This window comes from Oryzias latipes, chromosome 6 (assembly GCF_002234675.1).
Source record: "Oryzias latipes chromosome 6, ASM223467v1".
Lineage (NCBI taxonomy): Eukaryota > Metazoa > Chordata > Actinopteri > Beloniformes > Adrianichthyidae > Oryzias > Oryzias latipes.
The window spans coordinates 31,186,537-31,203,565 of NC_019864.2; the positions used below are offsets into that span (position 1 = coordinate 31,186,537).

Below are 17,029 nucleotides of genomic sequence, written 5' to 3' on the forward strand. Positions count from 1 at the left end.
GTTTAAGGTTTGAATTTTGTGTTTAATGATCATTTTCTTCACTTTTATCAGAAGAGTCTCTGCTCAGAGGTTGATGGAATGTTCCATTGCTGCACAGAAATGGGGGAGGACACAAAAAGACCGAACGCACACACAGACACACACTGGATGGCATTTGTCTTTTATTAGATTATAATTCGCAGAGCTTAAAATATTAGATTTTAACTTAGTTAATAATTAAAATACATAAAAATGAGCCAGAACCGAGGAACCCTGCAAGAACAAAAACGGAAAATAAATAAAAAGGAGAATTTTAAATGCAACCCCCCCCCCCCACACACAGAGGCTTTGACAGAACCGTGGGATCGGGTCTGGGCGGACCGGACCACCTGTAACAGCGTCGCCCCCCCACAAACCCGCCCTGCTCCAAACATCCGGTCTAAAAAATTAAAGGGACTCGTAGAAATAAAACCACCTTCCTCACTTCCGGGGGCGACCCCCCCCCCCTGCAGACACAGCGTTGTGTCTTTGTCCTGAAGGATCTGATGCCCCCCCTGTCGGGAGTTCATGTGAGTTCATTGATCATCCATGGGGGGGGCTTTTTCCTGTCTGCTTCAATCCTCAAAGCAAACGATCTGAACAGTGATTGGCTGGTGTGCCCCCCTCCCTCAGGGAGCCTCCTCTATACATTAGCAAGTCGAAGCAAAGCTGAGCCCCCCCCATTGCTGGATGAAACACAGAGGATGGGGGAGGGGCGGACAGACATGCTGCCCCCCACCCTAAAAAAAATAAAGTATGAAAATAAAAATATAGAGGCGAAACATTTTCCTACTTTAGACTGATGATGGGGGGGGGGGCTGTCTCTAAAAGGGACACTCACGCCAATTCCTGCTGGCGGGGCAAACCCCCTCCCTGCTACCCCACCCCCCCAAAAACCCTCCCCCCCTCTGCTTCCGGCTGGTTGGTTGGGGGGGTCCCTGCTTTAGGGAGGGAGGGGGGCAGGCTGCTCTCCTCCTATGGCGTCGTCCGTCGCCCCAGAGGCCTCCGCGGCGCCCCCGCTCATCTCTCCGTGACATGGTTTTGTGAGGAAGGAGAGGGGGCGGAGCTGGGGGCGGGGAGGGGGGCGGGGTTGCAGAGTACTTCGGACAGGTCGTCCATGATGCAGGTCTCCTTGGGGTCCACCAGGTTGAACTCCCGCACGAAAACCACGAAATGTGCAAACAGAGTGTTCAGGTGGCCCTGCAGGTCCAGCGCCACCGTCTCCTTAAAGTGCGCCCAGTACAGGTGCGCCAGCACGTGGAACAGGTACCGGCAGATCTTCTTCACCAGCGACTCAAACGAGTTGGGGAACTCTTTCCCTGGAAGGAGGAAGAGGAGAAACCGGTTTGAGGGCGGGAGGAGCAACCGGGACGGCGCTCCGAAGATCAAAGGGAAGCGGAAACGTCGCCGTTTCAGAAAAACGGGGAAATCTTTTGGATTTGACGGGAAAAAAACGCATTTGTGTAACGGTGTCTTCATTGGGGGCGTGACTTCATCGCATCATCACAGATATTTACAGACAGATTAACACTTATGGCAAAAACAATCACGTCTGACGTCACTGTCGGCGCCCGTCTTTGGTTGTGTCCGAATTCCCGCCTTACTCGCTCTCTGGCGTTCGCCCTTCCGTAGTGCTGTCAGAATCTACAACTCCAGAACGCAGCGCCCAGGAAATTTCCCAGAATTCTCTGAAAAACCAGTCTGAACCTATGCTCACTAGATCGGCGTGTATGGACCACAATGCATTGCGTCGTTTAAATGTTTTTTTTTAATAAACGTTGTAATCTTCAGAAGACACTGGACTCATAAATAATCATCTCAAAACGCTCAAGTTCATTAGATTTTCACTCTGAAATGCATCAGAATGGCTTCTATAATCCAGGGCACTGCATGGTCCCACTATAGACTGTTTTAGTAGTTAGGGCGGGGGTTCGGACCCCCCACCAGTCCATGAACTCCATCAATGTGCCACCAAAAACCAGCCACAGCTTTGATCCATCGTGATGACCAGGCGTTCGTTAGCATCGATAAAGCAGACGTGGAGGACGGTAAACTGTGTTTCTCTGTGGAGAATATGTTTTATGCGTTAAGTCAGAGACTCTGGACTGGATGATTGGTTCTCATTTTTGTTGGAGATTAAAAAAATTCCCTTGTTGGTGACAAAGTAAAGGTTGTTTTAGGAAAACTTCATAAGTTATATTTTGATGTCATGAATTCAGATTAAAAAACCCTCAAAATGAGGCTTTTGGCAGAAATTCTTAGGTTAGATTGTAAATCTGGCATGACAGCTCTACGTTTACTCTTCCTGTCGGACTCTGCAGCATCACTGAAGCTCCGCCTCTGCACCAGCAGGGGGCGCTGATCTCACCGTATTTAGTGGGGAAGATCTCCTCGTCCGTCACCAGCTTCTGACAGAGACTCATGACGAAGTCGACGTACTGCGGCGCCGTGCACTTCGTCTTCCTCCCCTTCTCGTCATACCAGTAGTAGGTTCTGGAAGAGAAAGATGGCGTCAATGCCGCCGCCGCAGCGTTTCACAACAGCATGGGGAAAGGGGGCGGGGCTACTCCAGGGTACAGTCTGGAATGGAGGATCGGCTGTGGGGGCCACGTTTCCTGGAGCGTGCGTCAGATGAGCAGGTCACATGACCTCCTCTCTGTCAAACGTCACCTGCTGCTTCAGAGGCGACATCAGAACCAGAACCTTCCTGGTTCAGAGATCATGAGATACCCCCCCCCCCCCCCCCCCCCCCCCCCCAATCCAGAAACCTGCTGCACTGTGGGTTTAAAACCAGAACCTTCCAGAAGTTCTGAGCTCCTCATGAAAGAGCCGTTCGGTTTTGGCTGTGAACGCCACAAAGGGGGGGATAAGCCGGGATGGATCCAGCCCCCCCCCCAACCATAGACCGCTTTAAGTGCGGGTTAAGAGCCCCCCCCCCCCCCCCGGAGCTCATGGAAACATTTGCTCTATTTTTAGAAGCTGGCGGCGCCTGCAGGCCCAGAATGACGCTGCTGCAACCGTGGCTCTGCCAGAGTTCACCACAGAGGGGGGGGCACCCACAGGGAAGGGTGGGGGACCCACAGGAAAGGGGGGGGGGGGACTGGAGCCCAACAGTCAGAATTACAGACACTGAAGTCCAGAGAGGAGGAACCGTTTCTCCTCTGGATCCAATCTCTGGCTCCGCCTACGACCGAACCGGCTGCTGCCCCTCCCGCCGGCGCCAAGCCTGCTTCTGGGTGGAGTGGAAACCCCCCCCGGGCCGACCTCCTGGCCGGCTGGGTCAGAGCGGCTCTTCCAGTGGAACCGGCTTCCCCAGCGGGAAGGATGAAAGGCATCCCGCCAAAAAACAACACAGGCGGAACCACACCCCCCCACACAACAGCAGGTAGATCAACCGCCTCCCTGGGAAAACTGCAAAGGGGCGGGGCTTCAAACAGCAGCAATAGTGCAAGGTTTGATTGATGAAAACGATCAAAGCACAGCAGGAATCACACACAGTCTGGGACGCTGCACCACAGCCACAGCATAGCTGCTGTTTTCATTTAGCAGCAGTGGGTCTAACCCTTCGGCCCGTTCCCAGACGGACCAGAACTAGCCGACCTCACGTGACCCTTCGGGAGGATCCGGGGGTTAAAGGACAGGAAGGGGGGCTTACGTGCTGCAGGCGGCGCTCATGGCCTGGCAGGTGTCCCCGGTGCAGAACTCGGATATGGTGCTGTACTGCAGGTTGATGAGGTTGAAGAAGGTGGTCGCTGTGGAGGAGAGGGCAGCACGTTAGGAGGAATCGGATCAGAACCGAACATTCTGGTCTACAGACCGAATCTGGAAGGGTTCCCACCTTCCAGAACCTTGCTGGAATTTGTTATTGCGGAACCTGACTTCAGACACGTCCAGAACGTTTGTGACACATCAGCCCCCAAACACATGACAGAAGAGAGGAGCTGAACCCAGAGGGGCTCAGAGGAGGCATGTGAGTCGGGGTGGGGGGGGGGGGGGGGTGTATCGGACTATTTTATTTGTCAACACTAGAAAGCCCAAACAACCCTGAGTGAATTTAGAAGCAGACGTGTAGTTCAACCTCCGACCACTAGTGGGCAGCGCAGAACGCCTTCCTGTTTCAGCCGCTCGGCGCCAAAACATCACCGCCTGAACCGCCTCGTGGCAGAGCTGACTCAATTGCTGTGTTTTTAGTTTAGTTTGTTTTAAAGCTCCGGTTTGAGCTCCGTTAGAACCGTTTCAGAACCGGTAAGAATCCAAACTACCCATCCTGGTTGGTGTCTTTGGTGGTTTAATGCTAAACTCATAAATAAACAGAACTTCCTTTTCTTATAGAACCTTATTGGTTAAAGCTCGTCTGAGCTTCGGTTCTTCATACTGAAAGTTCTGTTGTCGTGGAAACCAAACGGTGCTGAAAACCTTTTTCCTTAATGAACCAACCAGAAGAACCAGGAAGTTGCTGTTCTCAAAGCTTCTGCCATGTTGGATAGCGCCTCAAAGGGATTTTATGGTTGAATGCACGTGAAAGGTGCTTTATAACTTTTCCCGCCCAGAACCGGCCCACCTGAGAGAGCCGGATCTGGGCGGGACAATCTTGTTCAGACGCTTGTCACTCACTGTTGCTGGCCAGCCATTCGTTCAGGTCTATCTCCCGGGGCAGCACCACCAGCTCCTTCAGGTCAAAGTCCACCACCCGGGTTTTGGTGAACTCCGGCTCCAGGTACTGCTTCTTCTCCTCCACCGGCGCCTTCTTTCCGTTGGGCTTCGGCTTGGACTTCCTGCGACACAGAGAGGAGGAGGAGGGGGGTTAAAGTGGAGAAGAGGAAACAGAAGCTGTAGTATGTCGGGGGAGGACGGCGTGAAAGGAGGGGGGAGGAATCTCCCTCGCAGCTCCACGTCATGCGGCTGTGAAACAAAACCAACCGGATTTTCAAGAAGCGCCAACAGGAAGTCACCTGTCAGTCTGATGACCCCAATAATGTTTCTGGGAAAACAGAAACTTTCACAGGACCCCACCCCCAACAGAAAACAGCACGGGGTGGGGGGGGGGCATCACGCCAGCTTTCCAACTTCTAGCAGACGCTCGGCCGTCCACGGACGCCTTTGACACCTGGACGCCACATCACACCCCGCCTTCACGTCCAGAGCTCCCCCTCCTCCTTCCCCCACTGACCCAGGCGCTGATTCTGAGGAACAGAAGAGGGGCCAGAACACTGTCCCACCTTCAACTCGCGGGTTCGATTTCTACAAAACTGTTTTTAGTCCCTGAGCAGCTTGTATCACAAATGGAGAAGAAAGACGAAGATCAGCGACCCGCTCCAGGCAGAGACTCCCTGCCCTGACCCCCCCGATGTATTTCTGCAGGAAGAGCTTTTAGCCTCTGCAAACAAGCAGGCATGTCCACACGGGGGTGGGGTGGGGGGTCAGTAAACATACAGAGATCTCCATCAGCGTTTGAACTTCCCAAGTCATTAAACCGGGTCAGAACCACTTCATGATGAATGTCAGGACTGTTCTCTGATCAGATCTCCAGCTGCTCCTCATCGTCATCTTCCTCCTTCAGGCTCATCAGGTCAGAGTTAGATGTCTGGACGTTTGTCCAAAGCCCCCCACCACCTCAAATGAAGTCCTTTTACAGAAGTTCTTGCGGGACCCCCTCCCCCAGGTTAGGGGTTCATCCCAAGAACCTGCCGCTGCCAGGTTAGGCTGCATTAGAACATCTACCTGACGCTCTACGACAACGGGACGTCCACAAAGACGCAGCAGACATGCAGCTCAGTTAGGGGCGGAGCTAGCAGCCCGCCGTCAAGAGTTCTGACACCTCAGGAGAAGCTTCTCCAGAAGCAGGAGAACCTCAGGGTTCTGTCTGGAGAAGGAGGAGGTTCTCAAACATCTGCTGAAGCTCCTTGTTTGCTCCTGCGGTCCTCAGAGGAGGAGGTGCAGCGTGACCGTCTCTACCTGTTCCAGGTGTTCCAGGAGAGGGGGCAGCGCTCAGCCGCTCGTTAGTCTCCACAGCAGTTTCTGTCTGGAAACAGGTGAAGCCCGGCTCGCCACGCCCATATTTAAGGACACGCCCACCTGTTTAGTCATATGATCACTGTCAAATTCCACTGAGAAATTCCAAGTGTGAGGAAGAACCCACGAAAGAAGATCTAAAGAGGATCTAAAGAAGATCTAAAGAGGATCTAAAGAGGATCTAAAGAAGATCTGAAGAAGATCTGACGACTATAGTTTTAGATCAGAGAAGATTAAAAAAATAACTTTCAGGGCTGAAGTGTGAATTCTAATCAGATCAGAAACATGACATAAAGGTGGAGATTTCTGTCTGCACTGATCAGGAAATGTTCAGCTTCACATCTCCCACAGTCACCTGGACCCGCGGGACAGAAACGGCACGTGGGGGCGCCCTCCCCCCGCCCTCGCAGCACAGACCGAGAGCGGCGTCCGAGCCACCCGCGCGCGCCTCCTGACGGCCCGGTTGAAAGCAAAGTGTCGGAAGATCAAAGGCGAGTACCTGAGGACTTTCCCGACCGCCTGCAGAACCATTTTAATCCCGTTCTTAGAGTTCTTCTGCGGGTGCATGACCGCCTGGTCTCCGGGACAGGAGCCGGAAATCTCCGCTCACAACACGGAGAAACGCGGCTCCGCTCCGACGCGCCCGTCTGGACTCCTCACAGACTCGGGAGCTGCGCGGAAGACTCTGCTCCCTCCGCCGCTCTCAGCCAATCAGAGCGCGCGGGGGGCGGGCAGAGGTGACGTCAAACATCCGCCCATGTGGCCGTGGTTTGTCCTCTGTGTGTAATTACACCGTCAGGGATCAGCTTTTTCTGTCCTTCTCCAGACAGATTATGTCCACTCATTTCTAAAGTTGGTTCCTCAGAACCGGGACAGGTTCTGTCTGGGTTCTGCTCATCCACAGAGACAGAGGTGGAAGAAAAAGAGACAAGATGCTCCATTCAGCAGAACTTGACATCAGCAGCAAGATACTTTCTGATGCCTGAACCAGAACCAGAACCCAAGTCTGGCAGAGATCAAGAGAAGATGTGCTGATATCCTCCTGGCTTCTATCAGAGTCCCTGATGAAGAAGAAGACGACGCCATGGGATGAAGGTTCTGGGAATCTCAACAGGAAATGAGCTTCAGTCCCGAAAACCGAAGCCGCTCAAAGGAGAGAAAGCAGACGCATCAATAAAAACCTCAACTTCTACTTTTACGATTCCTTCAGAGTAAAACTAACAGATTTGTATGAGAACTGATCAAGTTTTTAGGAGGAAACCATTTGACAGAAACCCCTGAAGCTCCTGAAAATGAAAGCAGCCGGTTCACTTTCACTATTTCTGACAACAGCCGGCAGGTAAAATGTGAAGTTCTGTTTTTATCCATGGGGAGGACGAGTGCCAACGCGGCGGCGTGCACATTCCTCCTTTGATGAACTTCACCTGGAGTCCAGACCTGAAGGCCTCTGGACGAGTTCTGACACGACTGCTGGAGCAGCAGAACCAGTGGAGGAGTCGGACCTCCTCCTTCAGCTGGTTCTGCTGTGATGGACGGAGAGAAATGTCTCTGTTTGCGTTTACACCGCAAAGATGGATTCTTCACAAAGTTCAAGAAAAAAAAAGTCAAAATTCTGTCTTGGAAAAAAATAATTTTATCAAGAAAGTTCCAAAAAAGCAAAATAACCTTAGTTTAGGAAAAAAAACCTTCAATTTTTTGACCCCAATGGCCCATATTTCTGTTTTTGTGCTTATTTTAGGAAAATCTGCGGAAGCCATAAGAAGTTTGACCCGTTTTGCTGGAAGTGAACCGGGCCCGAGTCCACCTGCGTTGGGAATGCAGACGGCGGCTTTCAGCCCGTCCAGGAGAGCTCTCACACCAGCAGACTATCCGGGGATGCAAAGTGGCGTGGACCTAACGGCCCGGCGTGAAGATGACCTTAACGGGGGGGGGCGGGGCCTAAGAGCTGCTCCCACTGCTGACCTCACATAAGGAAAGCATGGGGGGACCAGGACCGGCTGTGCTCCTGCAGCTAATAATAGCAGCTGGGAGGTGCAGGAGGAAGGACCGCGGAGCGTCCCGCCGAGCGTCCCGCCGAGCGTCCCGCCGAGCGTCCCGCCACGCTTAGGAAACCAAACGTTAATCATTTCCTTTAAGTTAAACTCCACCCGGTTAATGTCTTATCGCACACAAAAGGGAACCAGCTCCATCGTTTTCTCCAGCAGAGCTTGAACCTATTCGCTGGAACCCTCCTGTGGGGCGCGTGGGGGGGTTGAGCGCCTGTAAAGGGTTGTGATCCGCTACGGTGTGTTTTCCTGTTATTGGCAGGAATGATGGGAAATGTGTGCTGCCGTAATGGAAACCTCATGTTCAGGGAACTTTCCGTTAATTTGCCTCCAGCGATGGGATCCGTGCGCTCCCTTAAAATAGAAGACAGCCATTCAAGACTGCTGGAGCCTGGCCTGGGGGGGTCTTTTACGGACCAAACAGGAGCAGTAAAGTCACACATGCAAGGCTGCTGCTGGTGAGAGCAGGTGGAGAAGGTGCAGCTGGCGGGTCCACATGTTTGACCTTGTTCCTCCGACTCGGATGGAAAGCAGCATTCCTCCGTCTGCAGACAGACGGCTATTATTTATTCTCTGCCGTGACGTCAGCTGCTGCTGCTGCCTTCCAGCCTCAAGCTCCGCCCCTCCTCAACCAGATGCTGCTGCGCTCGACACATTACAGGCACCAACTGTGGCTGCAATCATTCTAATGGACCGGTCCGTTTTTAGAAAGCCTTTTAATCTGCTCCTGCAGTAAAACACCAACACCTTTGGTGCAGGTTCACTCGGCTGCTGCGTACGCTCTGACGGACGGACGGACGGACAGACGGACGGACGGACAGGTGGTAAAAGTCGGTTTCTGCTGCTCACCTTTGCAGTCCTAAGTACAGCAGATCAGACTGTGTTCAGGTTAACAATCAAACTCCTTTGGGTCAACACAGGCTGCCGGGTTCTACTGCTGAGGAAGATGATGGGGAGGAGAGACAGAATCATCCGAAACATCTGGTCCATCAGAAACATCTGGTCCAGAAAACATCTGGTCCAGAAAACATCTGGTCCATCAGAACCATCTGAAAACATCTGGTCCATCAGAACCATCTGAAAACATCTGGTCCATCAGAACCATCTGGTCCAGAAAACATCTGGTCCATCAGAACCATCTGGTCCAGAAAACATCTGGTTCTGACATCCCAAACATCTCAGCAGAGACGTTTGCAAACTTCTTTTTTTGTTTTCCATCTGACTCCTTCATTCACATTTTCAGTTTTTTAAATACTTATCTGAGCTGACAAATACTACACCTGTATTTGTACAGAGTATTTTATTGCCTGAGGGTTTGATGGATCCATGAAAACAGATGTAAGTCAGCTGTTCTTGTGCAACGCAGAGTAAGATTATTCCCAGTCTGACTGACTGAGACGCTCCTCCATGTCCTCCGTCTGAGTCATGGAGACGTTCTCACAACATGAACGAATGAAGTAAAAGTCAGGAGGAAACACAAACACCTGCGTTTAGCAGAACAACAGCTTCTTATCTGCTGCCAGCATCATTAGACTATTTATCCTGTTTCTGACTAAGTAAAACGAAAAACCAGAAGGGCAGGCGGAGATCTGCCCTGCAGATAAGACCTGGAAATACAGGCTGAGAAACATCTCAGAAATGTAAATATAAACACGCTCCTCCGTCACAAATCAGCAGCCAGACGTGTTCTGAGACCAACTGCTTTGGCTTCCACAAACATGGAGAAGGTTCAGAGTTAAGTTCTGGTAAACAGATTATCAGGGAGGGGTTTCCACCCACCGGGACCAGAACCCGTCTCGGCTCAGAGGCACAAAGGTTTGGCTCTGAAAGAAAATAAGGATTCTAGTGGAGCGTTTGAGACCCAAATGAGGCGGATGTCAACGGTCGGCCACTCACAGACATGTTTGAAAGAGCAGCAGTCCAAACAGGCCAGAACCAGGATGAGAAGCTGCTGGTCCTCCGTGAGAGAGTGTGTTTAGGTAACGTCCTAGCCGGGGAGAGCTGCGCCTCACAGGGCCAGCTGAAGGCCCAGGAAAGGGTCAGCAGGGTCAGGACAGGGAACCCAGCGACCTACGCTGCCATGTGTTCTTTGGCTTTCCTAGATTTAATTCTAGAAAAAGACTTTCATCCCTCTTCCAAGTGTTTCCTGCAGTTCGCTTCACCTGCAGTCTGTCTACAGGTGAGCAAACAAAACCTGAGCCAAAACCAGCAGCTTTCAGCAAAAGTGACCTGAGTTTACAGGCTCCGCCCACCAACAGAACAGGTTCATGTTTGCTACCTGAAGTTATTTTCTGCAGAACGAAAAGCGAAATGTTGGAATATTTGTTCATACTTGAAGCCTCTTCTCCGTTCATTCCTTCGTCTCCTTCGTTCTGCATTCCTGACGGGGCTGGGCTGCATGCACAGACACGCCAGCGCGCTCTGCACACCGCCACGCCAAACAAAGGCCTGCAGGAGTCAGCCGTGAAGCAGGCTGTAGGAGGGCAGGAGAACCGGTCCAGGAGGCGCTCGAGTGGGCAGCTGATAAGTGAGGGTTCATGCGCCGCCGATCACAACCAGTCGGCCAGCCTAGCTCTAAACCGTCACCGAAGCCGGTCCGGGGGGGTCCGACTTCAAACGTTCAGCGTAATTCAGACCCAGGAAGCCAGAATCCTGGGTTCACAGGAGGAGATGAGGAGATGAGAAATACCAGACTCCTGTCCAGACGTTTAGAAATCCCAATCGCCATGGAGACGGCATGAATACATGCCAGGAGGATCGAGGCAGAACGGAACGCGGCGGGAATGAGACGCCATGACACGCTTCAGAGAACTTCCAAAGTTATTGATCCCAGCACTGAAATGAATGAATTGATTAGTAAAGTCTAGACTTTCCTAACCCCCCCCAGAGTGACCTTAACAAACGTTAAGCCGTTGTTTCTGAGGAAAGATCAGATCTGTGTGATGATCCACATGTTATTACTGAAAGCAGGGCTCTGAACGGCGCTGCTGTTTGTACGTTCCACTTTCACTTTATCTGATGTTCAAAAGTTCTCCTAAAATATCCTGCTCCAGCATCAGGAGGAGGAGGAGCATCAAACATTACCTGCCAGTGAGGAAACTTCTGAGGCCTTTAAGCATCACTGAGAGCAACACTGCCATCTGGTGGCAGAAGGTGGGAGGACGAGGAGGAAAACGTCACCGTGGACGTTCAGCATTCAGACGCTGAAGAAAGGAAGCTTTCATCGATGCAGGAGAGTATTCTGGGCATCTTAAACCACATGGTGCCTGTGGGGGGAGGCTAACGGCGAGTTACCCCCCCTTCACCCCGAGTCAGAGCCCATTGAAGTGAAGGCTTTCTGTGTGAGGACCAACCAAACGTTCTAAAAATCGAAAAACAAACCAGAGATCTGGCCGGGGGGCTGGGGGGGGGGTTTGCTCAACAGTGCAAGAGGCAGTCGTGTGTGTGTCTGTATGACTGCAAGGGTTGTGTGAAAAACTGGAGGGGGGTGCAAAAGAAAGGCGTCATGGAAAAGTGTGTGTGTGTGTGTGGGGGGGGGGGGGGGGGGGGGGGGGCTGCTGTCACTGAATTAAAGTGAAAAGTTCAAATCTCCTCTGGGTGGAGTCCTGTGAGGGTCTGGAACAAAATAAGAAACCTTCAACCATCTGAGCGGGTCTTCAGCGACCCCACCCTGATCCGGCTCATTAACGCTAAAGTGGGGGCAGTTAGGCTAAAGCCCCAAAGAAATCCTGAATGTGCATAAACTCTGCATTTCCTAGAAAAGGCGTGTGCGTCTGCAGAATGCCTGAAATGATGGAAATGTCGCTCAGACCCAACGGGAAACGCCGTCAGGGGAAGCGGGCAAAGAAAAAGAAAAGAAAAACCTTAACCACAAAGTCGAGCGGCAGCAGGAAACGGAGAAGACCGCTGGAATTCTGTTACAGAGCATCACCAGGTCAACGAGCCGCCGTAGCAGCCGAACCGGACTCGGGTTCAAGTCCACACACGACGGCACCAGCATGGGCATTTCCAGTGTCTGATCTCACGCCAGCATTCAGACAGAGAATGGCTGTTTGGAGAACTGGCAGCGTTTCACATGACAGAAACTGGCCGGTCAACCCATCTGAACCGCCTGCTGGAGGGGGTGCTGAGCTCTGAAGGGGGCCGGGGGGAGGGGGGTTGACACGAGCCGCTCTACTTATCGGAACAACCGTACGGTCAAACCCGGAGAACAAGGACACTTTCAGAGAACAGTGCGGCCAATGTCCTGCTTTTACATAAAACACAAACATCCCCCTCCAAGCGCAGATATGAGGGCAGAAGTGAACAAACTGACATGGATGTTGATGTGACGGCGCAGACGAAGCGAGGAGATCAGCCTCCAGCAGATCTGATATCAGAGGAAACTCTGCTCCATTGTTTCCATGATTAACTCTTCCATCCAGTGATGAAAGCTCTGGACGCCGTCACGCCCAGGAGCTCAGGGAGGCAGGAATGACGTCACCGTCCAAGGCTGACAGCCCAACCACAAAGACAAACAGGTTCCAGGTGTGAGACAGGAACCAGGTGACGTGCACCTGAACATGCAGATGAAGGGGGGAGGGGGGGTATGAAGGGGCAGACCCTCACATTTGCTCCTGAAGGGATAGAAACATGCTCTCTATCAGAAACTGCAGAGGAAATTCTGCTGGATCTCCTCTGGCTGCCAGGAGTGAAGAATGCCCCCCCCCCCCCAACCCCCAGCTGATTCTGTGACCCCCCCCCCCCAAGAGTTCAGCTGATGTCTGCAGAAACAATAAACAGGAAGTGGAAGCTCCTGTGAGAAAAGCGGGCGGGGCATTGGATCAGGTCAGATTGTCAGATCAGATCAACACGCTCAGGTACACAAAAGGCACCTGATTGGCTGAAGAGGGACAACGGGACCCAGAAAACATGTTTTCCCTCCGGGTCCAAACGGACCCACAGCAAATAAAAACTCATTTAGGACAAACGTTACATAAAGAGGTCATCATCAGCATCTGGAATATGCTAAAACTGAGATTCGGCCAAGATTGACTATCAGCGATGTCTGCAAAAAGGACACGCCCCCTAAATCCAGTTTGTTCGAGTTTCCACGCCACTGAGGCACAGCTGTTTACTTCCCCCTTTCCTTCTGAACAGCTGAGCTTAAGTGAACTTTGAGTTTTTGGGACAGAAACCGGCTCCTCGTTTAGATTAGCGCTGATTTGGCTATTAGCTAATCCCAAAGTGGGATTATAATCCGTTCAATCAAAAACAATCCCATTAACACACTGATGGGGGCTCTACGTTCATGCAAGGCCCCAACCTGTAACCACCGGGAGCTATGTGGGTTCAAGCGCCTTGCCCAAAGACACTTTGACACATGGGTAGGCAAGGCAGGAACTGAACCTTCCACCTTGCAATCAGAGATTTGCAGAGATCTTTGAAGACCAGGACGGCTCATAGCTGAAAAAGCTCCAAAAGGGTCATCTTTTTCAGTTTAGAGGTCGACCGCTCTTCCAGTGCCCCACAGTCTCTGAGTAACGTTAAAAGGCCACCCCCCCCATCTGCCCACAGTGCTGTGAAAATGCCTGGAGCTTCTCAGTAGATCCAGCAGGAAAGTTCTGTTTCCAGGAACTCCGCGGCTCAGAGGAAGTCCTGCATCGCCGCAAACGCCAACCTGTGTTTGAGGCATAAAAAGGGGAAGGGGTGGCCCCGCCTTCCCTATTCAGTGTGACTGCACCAGACGACCCCTTCCCTTCACGCCTGCCGGGGACAAACCCCACAAACAGGAAGTGAGGCGCCCAGCCCCTTCCGGTCTACCTTTCTCCACCACTTTCCATGCCAACTTCTCCTGATCCATTGTTGGAGGGAATTCTGCCTCAGCATTCCAGCCTCCGACTGACGCTGAAGCTGAGGAACCACTCGCCAGACAGGGCGCCATCGCAGGACATCTGCAGCCACACAGAACCAGCCCTGTATTAGTCCGACCCAGACTTTGGGGCCCTGTAAGTGCTGGGTTAACGGGCGCAGACAGGTTTGTGAAAAGGCCTCATTGAAGCCAGAGGGCGTGGTCACGCCGACTGATGCTGCCGTAAAGGCCAACAGTCCCACCAATAAAGGCAGAAAATGGCGTTTTATAACACACATCCAATCAAATGCGACGCTGTTGGAATGTGAGGGTTGGGGTTTTTCCACCGGGTCTGGTTGTTTCTGAACACCAACAGGTCAGAACTTCAAGAACTTTGAGTTTAACCTGCAAAAAGCACAAACGTCGATTCTCCTCAACAGAAAGTGACCAAAGAAAACTCCACATAAGTGCTGGTTTCCTGCTCGGCCCAGCTTTACTGGGTGGAGTCAGGCTTCACAAACACCAGCCGGGCCTGAAGAAACAAGAACCCATTCGGATCAGAAACAGAACCGGACACGGCCCACCAAAGTTCTTCATGCAGTTCTACACAGGGAAAGCTTTTCCACAGACTCGGAGCTTTCCGTTCCTCATCCTCATCCTCATCCTCATCCTCGTGACTGGCTGGGGGGGAGATTGCTGGAGCACACCGCTCTCATCTGACCCCCATGGAAAAAGCCAGGCCTGCTGAAGAGCGTCTAATGAGAGACACATGGCTGCCAGGACGCTTCGCCCACATCCAGAGCGACGCCACCATCTGCCACACAAACGCTCGGCTGTGACGCGTTCATTCCTACGCCGGCCGCTTCACCCTCACAACCAGTGTGGCTGTTGGTGTTTCTGACAAACGTCCCCATGGACGCTCCTTCCTGCACCGGGAACTCAGAAAGTCCTCCTCCAGTTACACAACAAACATTCAAAAATAGAAAGAAAACTTTGACTGCAGGCAAACATTCAACACCGAGACAGACGGATCTGCCCGTCCAGCTTCTGCGTCCCCCCAACCAGACTCAAGAGGACAAGAACCGCAGAAACCAGATCCTCCAAAAACCTTTCCATTGTGGCTTAAACCATTTAGTCTGGTGGAGCTGCGATCTTCAGAGGATCTGAAGTCCGGGAACATTATTTCACTTCTCTGGGATTTCTGTGGAGCTGACCTTCACCAGGAACCTGAGGGTCAGAGTTCATGCTCACACGGATCACCCCATTAGTGAAGAAATCACACTCTGAATGACAGCGTCACCACAGGACATTGCATCTCCTTTTTTAGTCTCCTGATTGGCTCAACGTCTCGGGGGGAGGAGTCATGTCTAAAAATAAAGCTGAGTGGATTCTGTTTCTGGAGGAAATGAGACTTCAGGTTTCTGTCCAGGTTCCACCTCTGCTGATCATCACCTGAACACAGAGGGGCATTGTGGGCTTATGAGACGACCCCCCTCTCTGATGCTTCTTTTGGGGGGGGGGACGTCAGCACATGAGGAAGTTTATTCTCTGTTTTTCCGGCTGCTGTTGAATATAAACACAATTACAGCTCGCCATAATGCGGTCCAGCTGTGCTGACGGCGTCTTGTCATTAAACTTCATCAAAACGCCGCTTTACAGCCGCAAGCTTAAATTTAGACGTTTGAAAGCGGTTAATGCGCGATCAGGCGGACGCGTCCCGCAGCCACAACAGATGGAACCGAAACGGCGGCTTCATCTCGTCATTCCCGAGCAGAGAGTGAGGTGACGCGAACCCGGATAAACCGCCAAACGGAGTCAATGTGATCAACCCACAGCTTCAAAGTCAACAAAAACAAACAGAACGCTTCAATCCCCTAATAAGGGAACGCCGCGTCCCACACAAACAGTGCTGAGCCGCTCACATGGGGGGGGGGACAACACACAAGAAAAGTTGGACGGGGGGGGGGGGAGGAACCGTCTTCCTGAGAGATGTTGGTCTGCAAACAGAAATCCTCAAGTAAAGCAGCAGAGAGGCTCTGTGAGGCTGGCTTAGAGCCATGCAGAACCCCCCCCCCCACCCCCCGACGACAGCAGATTTGCCACACCGCCGCTGTCCTTAAACGCCTCCTCCACACTGCAGCGGGGGCCCACAAAACTCCAAAATGTGCATGAAAGTCAGAGAAACTGCAGTGAAGCACCAGCAGAAGGGTGGGGGTGGGGGGGTTACCTATAGAAGAAGCAGTCGCAGCAAACTAGGACCCCCATCCCGCCCGATGGACGCTCCCCGCTCCTCCTTCACGGCTGGCTACAGGTGCAGCCGGGCGCCGCTCTGCCGGATCACGCGTCTGCAGGAAAGCCCGGCCGGACGGACGCAGCCCGCCATTCGTCAAAGCGGCCGCCGTTCTCCTCCTCGCTCCTCATCAACTGCTGCAGCTGCCTTCCCGCTCCTGCCCTCTGCGCCTCCCTCTCTTTCACTCTGTGGCTCCCACTTGAAAGGCGGGAAGATTAGCTTGGCAAACAGAGTCCCATAAACAAACTGCTGACTGCACGGCGGCGCGGGGGGGGGGCTGCAGAGGAGACAGCAGCAATCTCTGCCATCTGTATACATCCTAACCAGAGCCCCTCCTCCCCCTCCTCCCCCAGCAAAGTCCTGACAACATCAAATGTAGACAGGTAAGGAGTGCAGGAGCTGCCGTCACCGGGGTCCACCGGATTCATGCATGCAGACCACACGTGGCTCCTCATTCATGCAACGGATGCAGAGATGCAGTAAGGGAGGGGCTACAGTGGGGATCAGCCCGCAAACGTGCACCAATCCCTGCAGAGGAGGTGTGTAAACAAAGTGAAGGACAAACAGCAGGGCCAGCCTCTTCCAACATCACATCTGAATCCATGAAAGCAAGAGAGGCCTGCAGCGCACGTATCCGTGCACGCTGCTGACGCTGCAGGATACGTGCACATGCATGGGTAACTGACACGGCGAGGGAAAACCACCCCGCTCTGCGCCGAAGCTCAAAGTCAAGCTGGACTCGGTGGCGAGCAAACATCCCAGCAGGACGGAGAGCAGAAGTCACCTTCAGGCAGTTACGCAACAAAAGCGTGGGGAGGGGGAGGGGGGCTTCAT

At 52.6% G+C, this 17,029-nt stretch overlaps 1 protein-coding gene across 7 annotated transcripts in view; it reads right to left on the reverse strand.

Annotated features, from left to right (window-relative positions):
• Positions 1 to 141: 141 nt before the first annotated feature.
• Positions 142 to 17,029, reverse strand: part of mob2 (MOB kinase activator 2) — a 33,789-nt gene continuing 16,901 nt past the window's right edge. For 2 of the 7 annotated variants that reach the window (XM_023956154.1, XM_023956156.1), the window contains exons 2-5: positions 4,633 to 4,793; positions 3,674 to 3,770; positions 2,387 to 2,511; positions 142 to 1,337 (exon numbers count right to left, since the gene is read on the reverse strand). In XM_023956154.1, coding sequence (XP_023811922.1) covers positions 1,039 to 1,337; positions 2,387 to 2,511; positions 3,674 to 3,770; positions 4,633 to 4,793 — 682 coding nt within the window. In that variant the 3' untranslated portion in view covers positions 142 to 1,038. Of the gene's footprint in view, positions 1,338 to 2,386; positions 2,512 to 3,673; positions 3,771 to 4,632; positions 4,794 to 6,529; positions 6,702 to 11,938; positions 12,097 to 13,877; positions 13,913 to 16,132; positions 16,545 to 17,029 lie in introns of those variants that run through there. The other 5 variants (XM_023956152.1, XM_023956153.1, XM_023956150.1 and 2 more) reach the window with 5 other exon arrangements.